Source organism: Squalius cephalus (genome assembly GCF_949319135.1).
Source record: "Squalius cephalus genome assembly, chromosome: 20".
Taxonomy (NCBI): domain Eukaryota; kingdom Metazoa; phylum Chordata; class Actinopteri; order Cypriniformes; family Leuciscidae; genus Squalius; species Squalius cephalus.
The window spans coordinates 11,562,360-11,586,266 of NC_137141.1; the positions used below are offsets into that span (position 1 = coordinate 11,562,360).

Sequence of the window (23,907 nt, forward strand, 5' to 3'; positions counted from 1 at the left end):
TCATTTTGGAATGATATGCTAAAGCGTCACCTGCGGTGTCAACCCCCTCCTTCCTGCCACCAATCAACGCGGCCCTCATTTTCATTATTAAAATGACCGTCCACGACAGCCAAAATATCGCATCAGATCTCGCGAGACAATAATGCCTTCAGAAATAAGGGTCTGAGGAGCTCTGTGTTTTTTTTTTTCCACTTTTCTTTTTTAGAAGGGCCTGAAAGACTATAATACAGCAGTAGGTATCCAAGGTAATACTAGGTTATGACTCCTTTAATTGCAATCCTTAAAATTCTGTTAACTTACATAAAATAGGCCTTTGGAGTGAGCTTTGTAACCTTACAGATTTTTTTTTATGCTCAAACAGCAACATAACACACAATAACTAAAGTGGAAAAAATGAAAAAGCATAATAGGGCCCTTAATTTTTTCCTTTAAAAAATGTGTACATGTAGCTATTGCATCTGATATTTATCCAAATGAATCGACATTAAATCAAAATCGGAATCGAACCACAAGCTTATAAATTGCTAAACTCATACGTTGGCAGCCTTGTGAGCAAACGTTACGTTACCAAAACGTTATTTAACTATAGCACGGATCAAATTTATATGCTATGCAAAGTTATGCAAGGTTGAGTTGATTATCACAGGCAGTCAATTATATATGTAAAGGCTGCACAAGTGTATAATAAACATGAACTTACCGTTAAACTTGTCGATAAGACTGGGTAACTGCCACTTGAAGACTTTTTCCCCAGATGTATCCATATGGTTTTCTAACTAGAAAAAAACAAAATTTTAAATTACATCACTTACCAAAACCGAATTTATGTAGCATATGTAAAAAATACTTTTTGTACAACACGTGCAACAAATCACCTCACTGGTCCGGGTCCAACCCACGGCACTGATGCATGCACGCATTTTGAAAGTTTTCGCGGTGCTAATAAGTCGATTAATTTCCGGGAATCGTTTCGTTTCAAAATTGGTGAACCAGTTTATTTGAACCGGATGGCAATTTATTTTAGACCTGCGGTCCTACGACATTTTACGTAGGCTACTTTTTATGCCTTTTACATGTCGGTATGGACAATTGCAGGCGTTTTGCATAAGAGCAGTGAGTCATATTACTCAATTGTTTTGTTTTGAGTGACTCGACTCACTTTGTTCAATTCGCTTGTCAGTGACAGAAACGACTCTTTCCTCTGTTTTCACAGATATTCACATATTTCATGGTTCCGTGTGATACAGAATCATTAATCTGTCGTCTCACATACCTTAAAATGACTATGCGATAATTCTGAGGTAACAATTGTTTGTCGTAGGCCTATGCATCACCAATTTTAGTCGGTATAAGTTTAAGAATTATTGCTGCGGAAAAAAAGTTATAATTATGCTAATTCATACTTATTATTAATAGAAATAAATAAAACATTATATAAACTTACCTTAAAACAGTTGCACCCAGCTGCTTTGCCCCTCAAGATGACAGTTTGGGAGCGAATTTAAACATCTCCTTTTGGCGCGAAGCTTGTGAAACAACCCAGCTGTGCAGAAACAACCCAGCGTTGCTACCCAGCAGGTTTAACCCAACAACTGGAAAATTAAAACTACCCAAAAGTGTTTAAAATGTGATAAAATAACCCAACAAAATTACCCAACAGACTCGACCCAGCATTCTGGGTTAAAAAACAACCCAGCATTTTTTAGAGTGCACAATACAGAAATCTCTCATCTCAGGGGGACATGAGGGAGGAAAGCACGGTCATTCGAAAATACTACCGGGTTTCTACTGATACAAAGCTTAATGCTAATCGGTGAAGTTTAATGCATCTTGGCTGAATAAAAGCATTTATTTCTTTTGAAAAAAAAACAAACAATAGTGCATAATTATTTGTATTTTTTCTCACTCAAATAATTTTGATTGGATTTCTAGCTCACTTTTTAATTTGTAAAAAATAGTCTGTGAAATAGTATGCAGTCAGCGAGTGATGTTGCGTTACGCTCTCTGAAACTATTTGATGAAATTATGTTTTTTTGTTGTTGTTCCTAACAGTATTATAATACAAATTCAGTAAAAATACGAAGTATCCGATGTTTTGTAGTACGTTATCCAGGGTTTGCCACTCTAAACAATTGCCATTCATGTCACTCTCACTAGTTGTCTGGTTTCTCAGTCACTTCCCTGTCTTTTGTAACCCTTTTACAGTCTCTTTCTTTCCTCTTTTCCTCTGTTGTCAGCTTTCTACATCTGTTTATGCGTAAGGCAGCCACCTTGAATCTTAAACGGCACTTATCAGCCACACTTTCTCTTCAACAAAAACACTTTTCTATCTATCACACGGCTGAATTTAAATTGCACTTAATTGTTCTGAATTACCCAAAATACCTTGATTACTGATAATTTCCCCCCAACGCGTTAACGTTTGCACACCACCCGTGAAGTAAATAAGTGAGCATGACTGATTTAATTTTCTTGTTTTAGGAGAAAACTCCTGATTTCATGGGTTACGGTCAGAAAACTAATTTGATTCTTCGTTGCAACGTTCAAAAATAGAAATATGGACATTTTGGCATTGTCTACCTCACAGTTATGTTGTTCCAAATTCATATGACTTCTTTCTTTCCTTCTTTCTGTGGAACACAAAAGGAAACGTTCAGGAAAATGAACTTTTTTCATCTTGACAAATTCCAAAAAAGGACAAAAAGCACCATAAAATAAGTCCATGCAACAGCGTTTTGTTAGTTATAGTGGGTCTTGTGATTGATTGTCATTGATGCCAAACCTGGTGAGACACATCTTGATGGGCCATTTTGTATTTTTTTTGTTTGCTTTGTATTCTATTTTGCTAAGTATTCAAACATGAATGATATTTGGTGACTGTAATGGAAGGGAAATTTTCTATGGAAAAACAACTTCAGAAGACTTGGAATATAGTGCATGGACAATCCCTTTACGGTGTATTTTTTGCCTCTTCCTTCTCTTTTTGTTACACAGAAAGAGAATTAAAGTCATTCAGGAGGTTTTTTTTTTTTTTTTTGGTGAACTATTTCTTGCATCCTTAGCAATCATAGATCATGTCAAATATTTTCTGTTCAAATGTCAAATCTCTCATTTGCCCCATTTGATTTGATCCTATTACCCATAAGTCCCGGCGTCCTTGTGCTGCATTAGTGCGCACAGTTAAGGACTTGAGGTGTCAGAGCACCGTTATAGAGATTGCGTTCCTTTTTTTTTTTTTCATGAACCTCTTCAACAAATCATATTTGATTTCATGCGTAATTAGTTTGTCCATCAGCAGCCGAGGAGACCCTGTAGCAGCGGTATCTGCAATATCTTTGAGCTCTGATGACAGAGGCTTCGGGACAACAGCCAATATGCATTAGAACAATAGCACGGTTCCGCCCCATCGCTCCGGATGAACTAGAACTCATTTCGTACTACTGGCGTTCGTTACTATGCTCGCTTTACCTCGCGCGCAGCGAGACGAACATCTCAGCGCTCACTGGCAGCCTTCAATATTTGATAGACGCTTTGCCTTTCGTATTAAACTGGAAGATTTAATTATATTTTGAAATGATATTTTAATTAAATATTAAGGTAAGCAAAAATGGATTTCAAAATAATTACATCAAACATCAAAAAAGTGAAGGCCCTTTTTTTTTTCTGCTTGGACAGCAGAAAAAGTAAGAAGCCTTATTTAAGTCTCTCAGAGATTCAATCTAATTTAATTCTCTCCCCTCTCTAAATAAACAGTTCTCCAACCTTTTTTCATCTGGGGGGAGAAGAGATGATAGGGGTAATCAATATTTCTAGCATTTTAATTAAAACCGTTAGTGGAATAAATCCATTTAATTATCAGTTAATGAAATACAAGGTCATTTACCTGACAGCAACTTTGAAGGTGGCTTACTGGTTGGAATGAGAACGCTGGTGAGGTGTCAGAGCCGTTTAGCAGCTGCCAGAGCTCAACTTGAGATTCTCCTCGCCGTATTAACCCCTCTCTGTCCGCCTGCACGTCGCTTGACTCGTACCTTCTGCTCCACACACACCCAAAACACACCGAAGATCAAGGTGATCTTAGCATACTGGGTCTCAGTGGTACAGTATGTGTGTGTGTGTGTGTATATATACTGTATATACTGTATATAATATTACATTTATATTTAATATAACATGTATGTGTGTATTGTATATAATATTACATGTATGTGTGTATTGTATGTAATATTACATTTATATTAAATATAATATGCACGTGCGTATTGTATGTTAGCTCAATATGTATATAAAAATATCTATAAATCAAACCACTGCCTGGTGATGCTTCTGATTGCTTTTAGAGGGAAAAGCTGCTCATAACTGCTGGTCTAGGATCAGTTTTCTCCATAATAAAAGCATATCGGCAATTTGGCGAACGATCCAGTGCGCATCTGTGTTTGCGCTTTGGAGAGCGTCAAAAGTTTATATTAACTGTGTGTTTTTGCAGCGTTGGGCAATTTAGCTACCCTGGTAATCCAGAGTTCTCGCGAGAGCACAAGTTGAATTTGCTCAGCGAGTTTACTCTGGCGTCGAGTAATGATGCTCATTAAATATATGCTCTTGTATCCGAGCTGCACCAATCACATCGGGTTATCTGATATAGGCGGGCCAGAGGCGAGCTAAACAGATGACGACAGCGCTGCGACGTCCAAGTCATTAGTAAACATTGCAAGATGGCTATGGATGAACACCAGTTGTTTGAAACGGCTTTGGCCGCTACAATGAACGAGTTAGACTTGGCTTTTTATCTAATAGAGGAACAGAAGACGGCTCTCGAATCATTCCTTTGCATGAAGGATGTTTTTGCTGTTTTGCCGTTCGTATAGCGAACGGTAGCTAAGCGTATGGGGTTTATTGTTGTGATTGGTTGTAGTGTTATCCAGTTGCGTGCAGTGAGATTTTCAAATGCACGCTTTGTGCCGCCCCTCGAGCTGGCCGATTTTCATTAGTCGATGCCAGACCATTAATATTTTAGATTTAGGTCTGGATTTGCAGGCTACAATTTAGTCAATCACAGACATGACTTTTGATTTCTTGAATGTAATGGCCAATCAGATGTGTTTAAGTTACAATCCCCTCACCGCTCAGAGCCGGAGTTAGTGCTGGGTTCTGCACGCTCACAAATCCTCGCATTATAACAAAGTGTAGACATTTTGTAAATAAGAGATTCATTGCGCAGTGTAAACAGCTTCATTGATTATAATGGAACTTCGTGAGATTGGGTCATTGCGATGAACTGAGATGAGTGACAGATTTTTAGTGATTATAAACGGAGCTGTCTTTACACACTATCTAGGAGATATATAAACAATTCATAATTTGAATAAATCTTTTGTCTTTCATGCTTGACCAGCAGCCACATGCATGCTGCAAAGTTTTTGGAGTGACATCCGCTAAATTCATGTATTCGAGCGATTATTGTTGTCATGCGTGATTTGTTTTTTCTCCTTTCCCACAAATAATTATTTTGGGTCTCATTTCATCAGCCGTCAATCTGAGTGGGCCAGTGCCTTATACAGCCTCCCCACTGATTTACATAAATGAATAAAATGTATGTAAATATAAATATCTATGTATTACCCTTTGGTATGTTGGAAGACATTGCGGTTAACGTGGTAAATTTTAGGATAATAATATGTGCGCGTTTGATTAAGTCTTGGAAAGTCCGAATTTTATAATCTTTCAGTTAGACTTCCAACATGGAAACTTTCGCAGCGATGCAGGTATATGACATAACGTAGAAACTAAAATGGAATGTGTTTTGTCTTTTGAGCTTTAAAGTGTAAAGTTCAGTATCCAGACTGTCACTGTGTGTGTGTGTGTGTGGAGGCAGAAGCTTTTAGCGTGTGGAGGTGGCGCTGGGATTTGTGTGATGGAGTTTATTTCAGACCCAGTTCTCTGGGGCCAGAGGAACAATAGTCTCTCAGCAGCCCTTCCTTCACCATCTGGAACAAATACAACAAATAATAAATAGAGATACAATGGGGCAGAGAAATGGAATTTAACTTGGCCTGCAGCACTTACCTGAAATGTGCATATAATGGTGTGGAGCATTTGTCATGGGGAATGCTTTTTGGAGTTTTTGTCCTACTGTTAATGAAATAGTAAACTTGGCTCTGTACATTATGCTCCGGCTTTATGCATCGATTTTTGCAATTGCTTTCTTTGTCTTATTACTAAAATCAATTTCCTTCTGTGATTGCCAAGAAGAGCATTTAAAAGCACTTACTTCATGTGATGTTTTCTGACTCCGTTCCCCGGCTCTGCGGCTTTTATTGTTCATGACAGCCCTTCCAACAACAAATGCCCTTCACATATGCCATTCTTGGAAAACGCCTGGTAAATATTAGAATCAGTCTGCCAAGGGCACTCAGTCATACTGAAGACAGACATATTAAGACGTTCTGCTCTGATCAAAGTCTAATTGCTGGGTATGTTGATGTTTGGAGGCAACTTTAACCGCAGTGACACATTGTGAAGCACTTGTCCTGGATCAACATGTCCTCTCCTGCTTTATTGTTCATGGACCAATATTATATTTATAAATATTAGGGATGTCACGATCAAGTTTTTTGTGCCCCCGATCCGAGTCTTTGAATATTGAGTATCTGCCGATACTGAGTCTCAATCCGATACTCGTATTTTCCTAGTGTTTGGTGCACCTTCAAGTACAATAAAGTTATTAAAATCAATCCAATGAATACAGGGATGTGCAGAGAGTTTCTATAAAATTATAGAAATTATAGTCTCTAATAATAATTCTCTCTCTCTCTCTCTCTCTCTCTCTCTCTCTCTCTCTCTCTCTCTCTCTCTCTCTCTCTCTCTCTCTCTCTCTCTCTCTCTCTCTCAGGAAATGCGTGCAACTCTGTTCCTCGTAAATACTACCATGTTTTGTGTGTGTTATTTTTTGTCAGACATCGATGTCGTGATGTTCAAATGATGTGGATTTGAAAGAAGATGGGTCGTATGGTGACTATTATTTATTTCTTGGCCAGCAAATATTCAGTGAAGTGTTTGATGCCCATGAGTCTGTCCATATATTTAGTTCTGATATTCCAGCCGGCAGCCGGCGTAAGTTTCTGACAGATGTGATAACGTGCGTAAGGGGTGAACTATGTTTGATTTTTGGGTAATTTTAAAAAGTCCTGGAGACGTTCAAAATGCTTTTGCGTAGATCATATTACTCATTTTATGGAATGAAGTTTATTTCGTGGCTTAAAAAATGTTACATTCAGAAGACTTTTGAAAATAAAGTTTTTCATTTTTTATCAGGAAAGGAGTGGTTTTGATGCACAAAGTTGTTTTTATTGTCTCTTAAAACAAAAATCTTTTATTTAAACTAGGGCTGTCAAAAGATTAATCGCGATTAATCGCATCCAAAATAAAAGTTTGTGTTTACATAATATATGTGTGTGTACTGTGTATAATTATTTTGTATATATAAATACACACACATGCTTGCATATATTTAAGAAAAATGTTGATTTTTGTATAATTTATATAAAAAAAATAATATTTATATATTATATAAATTATATATAAATATATACAGTATATGTATGCAAATATTTCTTAAATATATACAAGCATGTGTGTGTATTTATATATACAAAATAATTATACACAGTACACACACATATATTATGCAAACACAAACTTTTATTTTGGATGCGATTAATCGCGATTAATCTTTTGACAGCCCTAATTTAAACACATAAAAATGCAAGTCCTGCTGTAAATAATGGAGAAAAATCACTTTTTAAAACTTTTTTGATTTTTATAACATTTTGAAATATATTAAAATAAAAAACAGATATTTTAAATTGTAATAATATAATACTTTTAATGTAAGTGTTGGTAAGTGCTAATTCTACTTGAACCCGTACCATACCTCTACTTCTTTAATTACAGTGTTTTTTTATTGGTTGATATTTTTATTGATTATTTTAAATTGTAATAATATAATACTTTTAATGTAAGGGTTGGTAATTGTTGGTATGTGCTAATTGTACTTGAACCCGGACCATACCTCTACTTCTATAATTACATGTTTTTTTTAAATTGGTGAATGATTTTTTAAGGACCAACAAAGAATGATGATCCATGAACATGTCATACTTGGGTATAATAATTAACCCCTTTTTCTGTAAACGTGGATTAGTTCTTGCTAATACATGAGGCTTTTGACAGAATGTAGTAACACGCACGCACACACACACACACACACACAAGCAGACCTGCAGGCAGTGGCTCTGACGACTTCAATACACTGACACAGTGTTTGAGTTCAGCTGTGAGTGGCCAGTAGAGTTCAATCTATCCTCTAGATATCAGTCTGATTTACTGGAGGTTTATAGTTTCATTTGACCACAATCCACTTTGACAAACAACCTGCTTTCATCTCGATATCTCCCCCCTAAAAAAGCTCATTTCTGCTCCCCAAACCTCAAAAGAAACCTCTTCAAGGTAGCCGCAATACCGTCTCCTTCCGATTTCAATTGAAGATCAGATTTTTTTTATGTTACTTAATTATTTCCTAATTAGTTTGCATGTTAATTAAAATGGTGGCTAATGTTAATTACCTATATTAATGGATTCTCATGTAACACCTGCCCGAAGCGCTTGGCTCAGTTTTCAAAATATCTTCATCTAAGCCGGTTGATGCATGCCGTCTCGCTTTGTTGAAAAGCGGCGAGGAATTGAAGTCAGAGGATTTTTGAAGCAGGTCGCACTGAAGTAGTCAAACTAAACGCACACTTTTTTTTGTCTTCTGCTTTCATTTGAAAGCTGCATTTGCAGAGAGGACTGGCATATTTTGATTATAGTCGTATTTGTAAGCGTGTGTTATCTGTGATGCTCAGTCTATTAAACGGGGTTTTCTATGAAACGGCTGCCTTTTCCATTTTGAAAAGGTGATTTTTTTTGGAGTGAAGGTGAAGTAAATGTTTACAATATTTTAAACATTGTGTTAATAAAGTGTAAATAATGCAATGTGAATCCAAATTAATATATTTTAATAGATGTTTGAGTCGCACTTAAAAATGCTTCACTTCATAATTTTTGCATTGACTTTTAATGAACTGGTGTAGCAGTGAGCGCTGTAAACTAACCAACTTTCTTTTTTCTTTTCTTTGGGAAATTTTTGCTTGTAATATATTTCTTTTAAAATAAATGGCACCGATATGAAAAATTTGGCAGATAGCCTACCGATAACCAATAATTATAATATAATATAATATAATATTTAAAAGTTTCAATTCAAAAGTTGATAATTGGCCGATAAATCTAGATCCAATTTTTATATACATTTTGAGAGCCTGATTACAAAAACAAAAGTCTCACCATAAAAGCCATTACCCAAGCTCACAATTACAATGGATGTTCTCACTACAATTTTATGTAGCCAATTTGACACACTTGTGCTGTGCTGTGTATTTTCCATTTTTGAAGTGATTTCAATCATATTCCAAGCAATTCAAAACCATCATGACGAACAGTGCGCATCTGGAGTCTCTCAACTGAAGGAAATCCATTATTTATCAGCTTTAACATATCGGCCAAATTTTCTTATCGGGCCGATAACAATCACATAAAATATTATCATTTATCGGCCGATACGGATATGGTGGTTGATATATCGTGCATCCCTAGAACTTAGTTTGAAATCATAATGCAAAGAGATTACTCAAGTGTGACTTTTATATATTTTATGGACAGTTATAATTATGCTTGATGGTAACAAAGTTGTCCATTTTACAGTTTTATTTGACAATTGTTTACGATCCACTTCCATATTTAGATTTTTAACATTACGAATTTGCTAATACAGCAAGAAGCAGGCAAAGATGGATTGGATTGTGTTGATGTGAAATGCCTGTAATAACAGACATGTACTGTGAGAGGGACACAAACCTGTTTTCGTATAATGACCCAGATGTTTCCCATCACCCGTCCATGATGGTCGCATCGACTTTGACGTTCTTGACACACACCTGGTGCGATTGCTTGGCATGCATGAGAAAGCTAAAGCAAAGCAAGACCATATTAAAGCGAAGATGGTCTCTATTAGATTGAAAATGATCACCCGATCAATACGACCCCCTGCCTGACTAATCCATAACGTGAACATTGTTTCAGACCCCCGCGCCTTTTCCTGCTTGTGTCTTGGGGTGCTTAGACTTCATGGAATCAAGGATCAGCGATTAAATGTCACCTTTCAGCAACAACATTAAATAAGAAGCAGCAATTTGGCTCCTAGCAATTGCTAATTTCACGCCCTGATAAATGTTGCAGGAGCTAAAGCTTTCAAACTGCCTAAGATATTTCTTAAAGAGACGGCAACATATGCAGGTAAAGGCCTGGTGTGTTCCTCGGGGACAAACGCACACTTTCCTGTCAAGGTCAAAGGCGTTGTTTTGCTTTAAGCTAAATGTAAGTCATCCCTTATTACCAATTAAAAATTTATCCTGACCTCATCAATTAGATTTAGAGTGAGAGCTTTTTTAAAATAGATATTTAAAATGCTGTCTTAAGAAATTATGGTGCATTAGGAGAAATTTGACATTTACCAGAGACAGTATACAGGGGCGTTCACACATACCTGTACAGTGATTTACTGCGAGCAGAAATCATTCATTTTCAGCGGCATGAGTGACACTGACCATTGGCATTGCGATATGAGCATGTCTAGAAGGGCGAACTGAGAACGAGACCGACCACTCATGCAAAGATGAATGGGTGAAAGTGGAGTGCTCAGTATTGTGGCTGTAGGATTGGAAGTCCTGTCTTTTAGGTAAAAGAGCCAATCGCCTTTATGTTTGAGGCTGTTTTTGAACTGTTAAATTAGTTTTATTGCTGATTTAAAATGTTATTGAAATGTAACCTTGAAAAACCGTTTTAGATTTTTTTCTTTTTCTTCATTTGAATAGTTGAAGTATTCGTATAGCTGCAAAATAAAGCATAACAGTGACCACTCACTTTTCCAGCTGTCTTAGTCTCGGAAGTATTTTTCCAATTTATTCTCTCCATTGGCATTTCAAAATATTCTAAGCCATTGAACCAAACCATCAAGCTCCGATATGAATCACAACCATTGAAGCAACGTACTATATGCAGATTCAGGAAAAACGACAAAGGTAAAAACCATGAAGCACTGCAAATTTTATAATCGAATCATACTATTCATAGTCATTGATTAACGACTACCATTTGGGGTCATTAAGGGTTTAAAAAGAAATGAATACTGGTTTTCAGCAAGGATGCATTCAATTGATCAAAATTGACAGTAAAGACATTTATTATGTTGCAAACGAGTTCTATTTAAAATAAATGCCTGTTTTTTTAAACTTTCTATTCATCAGAGAATCCTGAAAAAAAGTATCACTTTTTCCACAAAAATATTAAACAGCACAGCTTTTAAATAATAAGAAATGTTTCTTGAGCAGCAAAGCAGCATGTTAGAATGGTTTATAAGGGATCATGTGACACTAAAGACTGAATAAATTACACTTTAAAATATATTAAAATAGAAAACATGTATAATTATAGTAATAATACTCTTTTTACTGTATTTCCAATCAATCAAATAAATGCATTGGTGAGCAGAAGAAACTTTTTCAAAATCATTTAAAAAATATTATTGATTAAAAACTTTTTACCAATAGTGTAAATATCAACTTCTTTTTTTTTCCCCAAAATATAATGTGCACATGGTCTCCCCAAGTTGGTTATGTAATTTGCAACGCTTCATGGGTGTAATCAATCACTTATACCGCTATATTAAATATTATTATTATTTTTCCTTGTAGCTTGACAGCCTTAGTTTCTCTCAGATTCTCAGTGGGATTTGACTTCCTGAAGTGGACTGTTGCGCTCTATAGTTGGCCTCTGAGTGAACTGACTTGCCTTAAAGGTACTTTGCATTTACGTACATCTAGAAGAGCATAACTTCAAGAATCTTAATTGAATAATGTACCACATTTTGTATGTTGCCAAGTGCTCGTTTGATAAAGCACAACCAATTTATCTTGCACCTACGGTGGCATCTATTCCAGCGACAGTATAGATAGCCATAGAAATATGTGTTTTTTATTGCATACATAATCAAATTTATTTGACCGAGCAGTCAAACAACTGCAAATGAATGTGGTTGTATCAGCAGCTGGTTAGCTGCAAAAGACAGATAAGCATGAATGAACGAGAGCAACTTCTGTCTGACAACACTGTATAATCGCCATTATTTTGAGCCATAAAGTTGCGTGATTCATGTCGGAAGACCCTCCACACATTAAATCCAGCCTTTATGACTAGTGATTTGAAAGTAATAGTTTCCAAATGAGTTTCATGCCTTCTACAGCTCCTCAGAGGCCCGCTCTCCTCAAAAATAATCTCCCGTCGTAACTTTTCCGAGGAGTAAGACGCAGAAGAAGAAAAAAGCCAGTTGTCAGGAATAGTAGAACATTCTTTCTCCTGCTTGTGGAATTGAAAACACTCAAATGAAATACAGCCTCTTAAATGACAATTGGGGAATTTGGTTGTCTTTTCTTTTTACACAATCTATGACTGCCTTCCCCAGCCACGTGTAGAGTTTGTGAAGGTAAAGCTTTGCTGGCGTATTTGTAAATTTATGAGCTGCTTTGATAGAACCCTCTGCCATTTACAGCGGCCGCCTCGACCCCACACAACTCTCGGCTGAATTTATTTTCCGAGCATGCCTGCGTGTGCGCCGCTCGCCTCCGAAGCTGCCTCTGAACATCAGGATGAACCTGATGGGAGACATTTCAAACAGGCCGATGTATGTTCTGGCTGTTTTGAACACCGGTCGTTGGGGGGCCGGGATGGCGGGAGACTTCCCACCGTTTTCAATCTCGCCGCAACGCTCCTCGCATTCAGAGCAGATGATAAAGAAATGAGAGACCCCTGTGCTTTGTCACATAGCTTAAATGTAGAATTTAGGAGGTATCCATCGACCCCTGTCCAGCAGTTCACCTGTTTTTTTGTTTTTTTTCTGTACCGCACACTAGAGTTGCATTTTTCTCTTTGTTAGTTTATATCGTTCTCCAGCTGCTTTCAATGAGACTCTGTCCTGCTGCCACATGATTTGTCTTCCCATCTCTCTCTCTCTCTCTCTCTCTCTCTCTCTCTCTCTCTCTCTCTCTCTCTCTCTCTCTCTCTCTCTCCCTCTGTTTTTTCCATTGCAATGAAGCAACAGAAGAGCGTTACTCAATTCTGTTTGGATTATATTTGATCTCGATGAATTTCGCCCTCCTGTTCGATGTGAAACACATGTGCCTCAAAGCTCAAGGACGATCATGTCTGTGATTTGTTTTCTTCCAGTGCATGTTTTTTAAACACAATCTGCAGATTTTTCGAAGTCCTGTCGAGCTTACGAAGGCAAATCAGTCAGGTTTGTTCATGCTTTGCCTGGCGGGCCTTTAATAATTTACTATTATTGATGTTTTTTTTTTTTTGTTCTCATTATTATTTCTCTTTGGTACAATACAGTTTTTTTTTAAATAGAGGATTTTTTTAGTGGTGTTTGTTGTGGTTATTGTTTGATTGTTCATATTTATTGCCCCACTTGTGTTATAGACATGAATGGCACCTCATATAATGCATCTTGTTCTGAAGAGTGTGGTATTATTTTTCTAAGCAATTGGAGGATAATCATAGAGATACTTCACCCAGTAAGCAACACCTTAGCAACGCTTTGGCAACTGTTCTTGCTTTGTGGTGGCAAGTTTCAAATTTGCATACATTGAGTGATGCTCATCAGCTTTGGTTAATTATATACACTACTGTTCAAAAGTGTGGAGTTTGTAAGATTTGTTATATAGTTGTGGCTTGAAACTCTGAATGGTGCAGGCTGATAGGTCTTTAACTTATTGGTAGCAATGTCTGTGAATGTATTCGCAGTGGCAAGTCTCGGTACTTGCTCTGCAGCAGCAGCAGCGTAGCAGATCTATTCCGCCAAGACCAAATACATTAACATTGTCATATCCATTACCATGCCAATCTCTATTACCATACCAATCTCCAGAGAGTTGTCATGACAGAATTAATGTTTTTGGAAAAAAGACTTTTATTCTCAACTATGCTGCGTTTATTAGATCAAAAACATTGTGAAATATTATTACAATTTAAAGGCAGGGTAGATAGGATTTTTCTAAAAAAAAAAAAACATTCCAAATTTGTTTAAACTGTCTTTATATACCAATACATAATTAAAATGTAAGTACTCTGAAAAATAGAGTATAAAAATCGAGTGTCTGTAGACCTCTCACGACTGTTGTAAACACAGCTAATTATTTCCATTCACTCCACCCCCTCCCTTCTGGGCTCCTTCCAAAGCCACGCCCCCAAAACACATGAACGCGCGGAACGACGCCAAACGCTCAGGCTCAGCTGGAAGACGCATTTATTTACCTGAGACGAGCGGAGAGGAAGGAGCGCAGTGCCTGCAGTGACATCATGTCAGAATCACATGTAATAAAATACCTAACTTTATCACTATAAATATAAACAAATAAGATTTCTTTTAGTACTCACTATCAAGCTAGCATATCGATACTGGTAAAGTTTAAAATATACTTTGTTTGATTCGGTAACAAGCTATATTTATAGGTAACGAGCTATGTTTATAAGGCAAAGCTAAAAACAGGTTGCATTGATACACGTTTTTCCATCATCAGTTACACTGTGATGAAGGTGAATTTCGTGTAAGATTCAGAACGGTGTTTTGCGAGTTTCCATGATGAAAACATTGTTGACTCTAATGAGGACTACACTCTGGAGACAAGTACCGCTTCGTCGGTTCGAGGACAGGTCCGGGGTCGAGGGCGAAGCAGAGGAGGTCGTTCAAGAGTGCGGGCAACCAGGGTCCGAGGAAGTAGTTTTTGCCTTGTTATATGCAGGTGCTTTGAATTTTGAATGCTCTTTCTCTGCCATAATTTTACTCTTCGTAGGTTCCGCGCCTCTCTTGCACTCCTCAAATCAAACGGGTGTGCGGCGCGCATATGGGCAGATCTAGCAACAGGGGTGGTAGCCATGGTTGCGAGAGTGAGTGACAGTCGCCCAAACCAATCAATTGTTTCGTCCCCAATGGAAATAATGAGCTGTGTTTATTGCAGATTAAAAGGTCTACAGTCACTCGATTTTTATACTCACTTTTTCAGAGCACTTACATTTTAATTATGTATTGGTATATAAAGACAGTTTAAACAAATTTGAAAAAAAGTTTTTTATAAAAATCCTACCTACTCTACCTTTAAAATAAGTGTTTTCTATTTGAATATATTTCGAAATTGAATTGATTTATTTGATTGCAAAGCTACATTTTTTAGGTAGCCATTACATCAGTCTTATTTATCAGTCAACATTTCTTATTATTATCAATGTTGAAAACAGTTGCGCTGCTTAATATTTTTTGGGAAACCATGGTAATTGTTTTTTCAGGATTTATTTAAAATAGAAAACATTTGCAATAACAGTAATGTTTTTACTGTCACTTTTGGTCAACTTAAATTGTCCTTGCTGAATATTTTTTTGAATGGTGTTGTAAGTTTTAGTCTAGACAATGAGTATATTTATTATTTTGTGTCAATCGGTATTTGGTATACTTATTTAGGCATTTTTTAAACAAAGTATTCTCTCTTACCGATCTTTAAGGCAACATAGTCTTTTTGACATTTGCTTTAAAACTACTACCAGCTGTTTAGTTTGTACACATATATTGATAATGTGAGGTGCACCTTTGCTGACATGATACAGAAAGCGATGATGGCCACAGTTTCAGCTCATGATTGACAGTGGAAATGCATGGTGCGTCCCAGAAGACGTCGAACTGACACAGACGTGTAAACAAAAGGGCCCAAAATGACTCGATTCAGCAGACTTTACTGACGTCTTAGTCTCGATTTCACTCGAGGGAAGGCGGTAAGCATTCATCAAATGATTGAATTTATATTGATTCCTGCCATATTAGCAGTTTAAAGCAAGACCTCTTTTGACTGCACGAGAGAGAGAGAGAGAGAGAGAGAGAGAGAGAGAGAGAGAGAGAGAGGTTTTTGAATGATTCTGTTTGAAATAAGAATACGGGAGATTCACACGCAAATCCCTTCAGTCTGCATATCTGAATAAGAATATCTTTAAACGGGACAGGAGGGGGCTTGAGCAGCAGGAAATCCAGCCTAACTGTAGTGTGCAGGATCAGGGGGGTTATTTACCACTTCGGCGGGAGGCTACGTGTTCGTAAAGAGGTCGTACGGGAAGCCGAGAGTGGCTGTTAGCGCGGTGGGCGACGTGGAGCACTCCAGCCCATAGCAAAATTAATTAAGCAACACTTTGCTTTTAAGTCAAAGGCTTACATGTGTTTTTCTTTGGTTGACATTGTCTGCCTTGAGATTATGAAAGCTTAGCTTTTATCTCAGACACTGATTGCTTTGCATTGTGGGAACAGGCTCTGCGTACGTTATGGCACGAGGAGACGCACTCATCAATAGCCCGATTTCTCCTTCAAGTGCTGCATGGAAGGCTGATGAATGTAGGTTTATGTGCATGATATTGATGTTTTTCATATTCACCCATGGGAGCCACATCTTCCACAAGCTCAGACGTATGCATTTATAGATTACTAATACATTTCAGCTCTGTGTTTTTAATACTGATGGGTAATTCTGGTGGGTTTTGCAATGGGGGAGTGAGATCAATGCAAATGCATGCTACCCACAACAACCAGCCCTGCAAGCCACAAGAGAGGCAAATCTCTATCACTACAATGTCCTCGATTCGAAACCGAAGTGGCGTGCTGGGCCGAACCGTCCTTAGACTCAAGGTGGCTCGGAGAAATTGCTTTTGTCGGAGGTGGGCATCGGTTATTATTGTGTGTGTAAGCCGCTCCGGTGGGATTGAGTAATTAGGATCCTGACATGGCATCGGCGAGCCAGCCGAGTGAATCAAAAATGAAGGCAAATGAAAGCAAATTCCTCCGAGGAGGGAGAGGAGAAGTCGGCGCGTTTGCGGCGCTAATTTTCTAGGGCTCCTAGTTAGGTTCATTTCATTCCTCCCAAATGAGCAAAGCGCCCGAGCCCCGGCGTTTGATGCATGCCCAATAAATGGAATGAAAAAGCGACACATCTTTCTGTTGATTTTCTTGTTTATTATCAAGGGTAGCTTTGATTGAGGAGCAGTTTACATTCATGGAATCGTCTGACCTTTCCAGAGGCATCTGCCGAGCAGGCGTCGGGCACTCGGTGGAGAATGCGAAGCCGGCGCGCTTCATAAAGTGTTGAGAAATGAGCAAAAAATCAAAGCCGTCTGTTGGAGATTTTATTGGCTCGCCTCATATTTTGCACAATAACTGATCTCCGTCAAGCCAATGTAGCCAATTTTCTCAAGCACCGAGGAGAAATACATATTTTTTCCATCTGATTTGAAAAGCATGTACAAGTGCTTCCTAATCACTGCTGAAAACCAACACACTCCTTTCTGATATGGAAGGACGCCAGTTTCAAGCATCTCTCTTTATTGCTGCCGTATTGATTTGGCTAAATGCTGTCTGAATTAGTTCTAATAGTTTATTGTTTTTTAATACTTCTTGAAGTTGGATCAGTGACATTGAGGTAATTGTTTTCATAGAGGTTGCTGAGATTATATCTGTTCTTTCTCTCCCTTTGTTTTGGTGTCAGCGAGCGGAGGTCCGACAGAGCTACCGGGAGGCTCAGAAAGATGTTCTGGATCAGATGACAGTGAAACTTAAGAACCAACAGTACTGCTCCAACAGCAGAAGTGTCGACTTCACCCTGATGTCCAAGTCCAACAGGTACGATGAGAAAGGTGACTGCTCAAAACTTAGTGAGCAGCATAATTGAGATGCATCATTTTTTGGTCATATTCTAAAGCAGCATTACATGTATCCTACATGGAGAATGCAATCCCAGAATGCACCGTGTCTAGCTCAGTGAAAAAATCAATTCAAGCAGACAAAGTTAGAAACTGATTATTAGTGCATTAAATGCTGAAATCTTGCATGCATTATATTATTGTGTCATTCATCGTCATTTTTAAATCATTTGAGAGCAGGTAAACATATAGTCTAATGCTTTAGCGTTTGATGATGAAAATGTCCTTTAAATTTCGTCATGTGATATATTTTTACGAATAAAAAACAACAACATTTAGCTGACAAAAATGTGCAATAAGATGAAAACGCTTGTCAAATTGTATTACACCAAACTTTATGAATATATATTTTTTTAATATATATATATGCATTATTAAATATTAAATAATTATTTTATGATATCATTTTTAGGATGTATTATTATTGTATTATTGTACATTCACAATGTGAGTTTCACGTTTTTACTTTTTTCCTCCAAAGCCATTATTTTTAGTTTTGTCAGCTGTACTTTTTGATTGAATTATTGGAATATTGTGTATGCTTTGCAATATTTTTAATGACATTTTCATCAGTAACTACTTTCATCAGTATTACTTTTTTGAAAGCCAAGTTTTCTATGCCCTTTGGAGCCAGAATTTTAATTGTGTGTGACGCATGTTGTTTTCTTGTGTAAAGCGTTGCAAATCCTTCTCTTAAGAGTTTCCGTGAGTATTATGATCATAACTTCCTGGAGTAAATTTTTTTCGTTTTGTTTTGTTAAAAAAAAAAACTTTCCTTTTTGTCAATACAGTAAATTAGGTTTATTTTAAGGACTTGATGCAACCTTTCTCTAATGCCACTTAATGGTTGTGATTACAGACTTGCAGAAGCTGTGATCGTTTTTTTCTCTCCTAAAATGACTAATCCTTTTATTTGTGGTCCATTAGTCCTCTATCCTCTATCCTCTCTCTCTCTCTCTCTCTCTCTCTCTCTCTCTCTCTCCTGATCCAGTAAAGTCCTGAGTGTTAACCGCAGTGTCCGGACCGGACTCCTTGCCTTGGCTTTGAATCAAACATCGTTTTAATCCTTTTAAGCTTCTCGTCGTAATGATTTATTTTGCAGTAAAAAACCCATAATGATCCTTTGAATTTTAATGATGAGCTGCCTGCTCAAGGATTCATTGTTTTGACTCTTTGGCCCTTACCTTTACATGGAAACATGTCTTAAGGGAGGAGCTGTCGAATTCGATGGCCTACGGTGCCTCTCTCCAGCTCGCCGGCCTCATCAAGGGCTGCCGCCCACCGCCGCGTCTCCCAGCATCCCCTCGCACCTGATAGAAACTGGATGCCTGCCATTCAGAAATCAAAAGCCCTCTCCAGAAGAGAAACACAACAGACAGCGGTGAAAAGGAGATGTTGAGTCCCCGCATTAGGCGCCAGGGATTAGCACCATAAATTAAAGTGCTCTTTCTATAAAACTGTCACTTCGTATGAGATGTGAGGGGTGTCAATACAGCCGGCCAACCTTTCCCTGTGAGGCTCAGGGTGAACTGTGATGAATTAGACCACCTCCCCCCTCTTAGAAAGGTGGTGGCAGTGCTGAGTGGGGGGCACGTTGACGTTAAACGGATTTGAAAAGAAAGAAAGATGGAGAGGCATCCATTTCTGTCTCACAGGAGTGTCAGTGCTACGCTGACCCGGAGGAGTCGGTTTCAAGTGGCTAACGACTAATGCGTGTCAACTAAATCGAGATCTGAAGAACAGGTGGATGAATCTCACAAAACCGTTCGAGTTTCAAAAAAGCATTAGAAAGGAATGAGACATTGTATTTTGCTTAAACAGACTGAAAAGGTTTTTTTTTTAAATAGCACTATAACTGTATAAATACTGTATAAATAATTTGTACATATTGAAATCCTTATCCCTTTTTTAAAACCCAATAGCCTTTAGTTGGCTTTGCAGCTATGAACTTTGATTTGCTAGTTGCTATTGCTAGTCAGAAGAAAGGGTATTAGAGGAAAGGAACGTTCTCATCTCAAGGTTAGTCAACATTTTCCTCAGAAGAGAAAACCGTTATTAAATTGAAAGTAAAGCTTATTTATAACATAAAAATAGTTTGCATTGTGGCATTATTTGCATGCACATTTTTTGCCCCTTTTTTATTATTACTATATAGTACTAATGTGACTATCTATCCATCCATCCATATGTAATATATATATACATCTTGTTTGTTATATTATATTCTGTAGTGTTATATATTATATGTAGTATCATGCACAGACATACATTATATATAATGATAATATATAATATAAAAATGTTTTATTTTATGATATAATTAACAATTTATACTATAACTTACAAATACGTATTAAAGAAATTACAATAACTGATGATAATAATGGGAAAGGTTAAATTTCAAGATTAATTACAGTAATGAGAATGTGGGAGGAAAATGTGCATTATGAAAATAATATTACTAAGTTAAATATTTTGGTAACACTTTATTTCGATAGTCCACTCTAGACATTCTTCTAACTATAAGTAACTTTGCAGCTACATGTCAACTAACTGTCACTAGAGGATTAGTAGACTGTCTGCTTAATATCTGCTAACACTTTATTATACACATTTTACTGACTATAAGTAACTAGGCAACTACAAGTCAACTTGTTCTCCTAACCCGAACCCTAACCTAACAGTCTAGTCTACTAATACTCTAATGAGAGTTAGTTGACATGTAGTTGAAAAGTTACTTATAGTTAGTAGAATGTCTAAAGTTGACTATCGACTATACTTTCTTTTGATTATGGGGTTACCCGTTTTTGTGAGATTCACCCAAGTGCAGGTTTCAATCTTCAAATGAGTTCTTGTTTTAGAGGAAAGGACGTACAATCATTCTGCTCACAAACCAAAACGAGCTGGAGAAAATGATGCTGACAGAACAATATCCCATGATGCACGTTTGCTAAATGGATCTTGCCTTTTTTTTCTCCTACTTGTTTTTCGTTATTTGTTGTTAATGTTGTTTGGATGCCCCGAGAGCTTGTTTTACAAGCATTTAGATTTATGTTAGTGTGAGAAAAAAAAAAAAAAAAAAAAAAGAGTGCGAAAAACAATACGGTATGCAAGAATACAGAAAGATGCTGTTTAACTCACAAACAGCATATTGAGTTTTAATATCAGTCGAAGAACGCAGCGCCTGAGGGAGTCTTCACACTTCCGCCGCACACGTCTGGCTGTTTCTAATTTGCTGTCCTTGCCGTTTTGTTCTGATCAATGTCTTGCGTACAAACACGGCTCAAATTTTCACATACTCCCCAATGTCTTTTTGTTTAATCAGCGCCTGCTTGGAAATGCTAATTTGCAGCACTATCCTTGTTGAAATTTCATACGTGCTAGCATTCGATAGCGCTTTCCTGTTTCTTTTGTGCCTGCTCTGAATTGAAATAAAACAGAAATGTTGATTTTTCTCTCGCGCCCTTGTTTGATCGTTATTTGTGTAATCTCATTCATAGTTTTTCTTCTTCAGCGACAACAGGAGCGCTTGTGAAAGCGAGAGGGGGAAATGGTGCTAGTTTGACAGAACTGTCAAAGCGCTCGAAAGCCGTGCAAATTCCAAACAATTTTCCGACTAATGTTTCTAAACATGCGGGCCTCCTGCTGAGGCGCAAATCTAAGCAAAGCTCAGACGCTAATATGTTTGTTTGTGCATGTGTGTTGATGTTCTGTAATGAGCGTGCGGCTGTAGTGTAAACGTATGCACATACAGTCATCCTAGTGCTGTTAAAAAACATTTAATGCGCTTCACCATTGAGCTGACGGCAGCGTTGAGCATGAGGGAGGTGAAGTCATGTTTAATTAAGACGCTCTGCCTCACGAGCCGTCACTCAGAGCGCAGGTTAAAGATCCCTTGTGCTCCCGGACTCTTTTCACACTTCACATACCCACGACGCACTGCGCCTCGGTGCACCGCGCGCTAACGGGCTAGTGTAATTACCTCTGCTTGTCAAATATTCACCCAGTAAAATATGTCTGTACACCGTCTCTCCAGACCTCACCTGAGCTGGTGAAGCTGTGAACTTCTTTCTGCCCGTCTCATATTTCTTCTTTTCAATCCAGCCTATCAGAGTTTGAGGCAGAGTACCAGGAGCTCTGGGATTGGCTGATGGACATGGAATCCATAGTGACGGACAGCCATGACCTGATGATGTCAGAGGAACAGCAGCATCACCTGTATAAGGTAAGCGGGTCTTTTGCTTTTGAAGTTGCTAACTACAGTCGACTCGATGACTTGATGTAAATAGTATGTGCTATGCACTACATGAAGCTGGTCTTGAATTGAGGAATAGATCATTCCATTATTTACTGGAATGTTATTCCAGACCCATATGACTGTCGTTCTTCCATGGGGCACAAAGGAAGGTATTTTGCAGAATGTCCTGAGTGCTCTTTTTTAACTAGGTCTGTCAAGCTCATCATACATCATAAATTGCAAAGTCTTCTGACTGATCCATGTCAGAAACAGAACAAAAGTGAAGTACAAATCTTGAATGAAACTCTCATCAGAATGTGTTGCATCAAGTATGAAGTACTTATAGTAGTTTATTTTGGAACTTAGACTAATTCACAATATAAGGAAGATTATGTTGATCAAAATAACTGTTCAACAGAAGAAAGTAAGTCATATTGAATTGGGACAATGTGTAAATGATAAGAATGAAAATTTTTGGGTGAACTTTTCCTAATTTGGGGAAAAATGGCAAGTGAGGTGTTATACTGGTTAACAACTGGGGCCAGATTCACTAACAGCTTGCGTGGGTGAAAACCCTCTTTTTCTGTTAAAAAAGTACTGTCAGGATTTACTAAATACACCTAGTGAAAAATTAGCGCTGAAAAGGCGTGGACAGGGTTATTTCTGTGGCTGACCTTATTGTATATGCATTTGTAGGAGTTTCCCTTTCAGACACAAAATGAATGGGAGGAGAGTATTTAAATTAATCATGCAAGGTGATTTACGCTCGTCAATTTACTGGTGTTTACGGCATTATTTACCGCCAAAAAAAAGCACATCTTAAACCAGACGCTACCTGGTAGATTGCGTTGGTCATCATGGAAATGATCTGACTGCGTCTGTGTTCTTTAATTTGCGTGTCGATAGTAGATCACGCTCTGAACTTTCCACTTTTTTGAAATTGCGCTCTCATGCTAAATTGCCCTGTTTAGTAAATCTGGCCCCTGGTCTGTTAACCCAAAGGTTGAAGGTTTAAACCCTTGAGGTGGAATTTAATGGCTTATCACCATTGTGCTCTCGGGCAAGACTTTTACACTGTGTCCTAGCATATCTAGCTGCAAAAATGACAAAAAAAACCTTAAAATAACTTGAAAGTGTCATGTATTTCCTAAAAATAGTGAAGTTATGCTTGCATTCAGCTCAGTGGTCTCATCTAGACGAGATGCATCTGGATTGACATTGATAAATTGCAATACAGTTGTATTCTATAGTCTGAATATGGGTAAGAACAAATTGGAGTACTTATGGTACTTTTATGTTTCAGTTTTTTTGGACTCCATTGCCCATTTTAAGATCATGTCAAAAAAAGTCAAATAAAAATTGTGTTCAACAGAGGAAAGTAAGTCACACTGGTTTGGTGAGTAAAAGGTTGCTTTTGGGTGATATGCCTGGGAAATGGCAAGTGGGATGAGGTAGCTCGTGGTTAAAGATCCAGGCTGGTAACCCAATGGTTGTACACTACCGGTCAGTTTGGAATAATTAAATGTTTTTGAAAGAGTTCTCTTATGCTCATCAAGGCTGCATTTATTTGATCAAAACAGCAATATTGTGAAATAATATTATGATTTAAAGGAACTTTTCTATTTGAATATATTACATTTTTTGTATTTATTCCTGGGATGAAGCTGAATTTTCTGCAGCCATTACTTCAGTCTTCAGTGTCACATGATCAGAATGATCATCATTCTAATATG

The 23,907-nt window shown here is 37.6% G+C and overlaps 1 protein-coding gene across 3 annotated transcripts in view; it reads left to right on the forward strand.

Annotated features, from left to right (window-relative positions):
* Positions 1–23,907, forward strand: part of akap6 (A kinase (PRKA) anchor protein 6) — a 198,330-nt gene that overhangs the window by 110,118 nt on the left and 64,305 nt on the right. For all 3 annotated transcript variants that reach the window (XM_079853930.1, XM_079853931.1, XM_079853932.1), the window contains 2 exons: positions 17,724–17,857; positions 22,042–22,162. In XM_079853930.1, the coding sequence (XP_079710056.1) occupies positions 17,724–17,857; positions 22,042–22,162 (255 nt within the window). The remainder of the gene's footprint in view (positions 1–17,723; positions 17,858–22,041; positions 22,163–23,907) is intronic.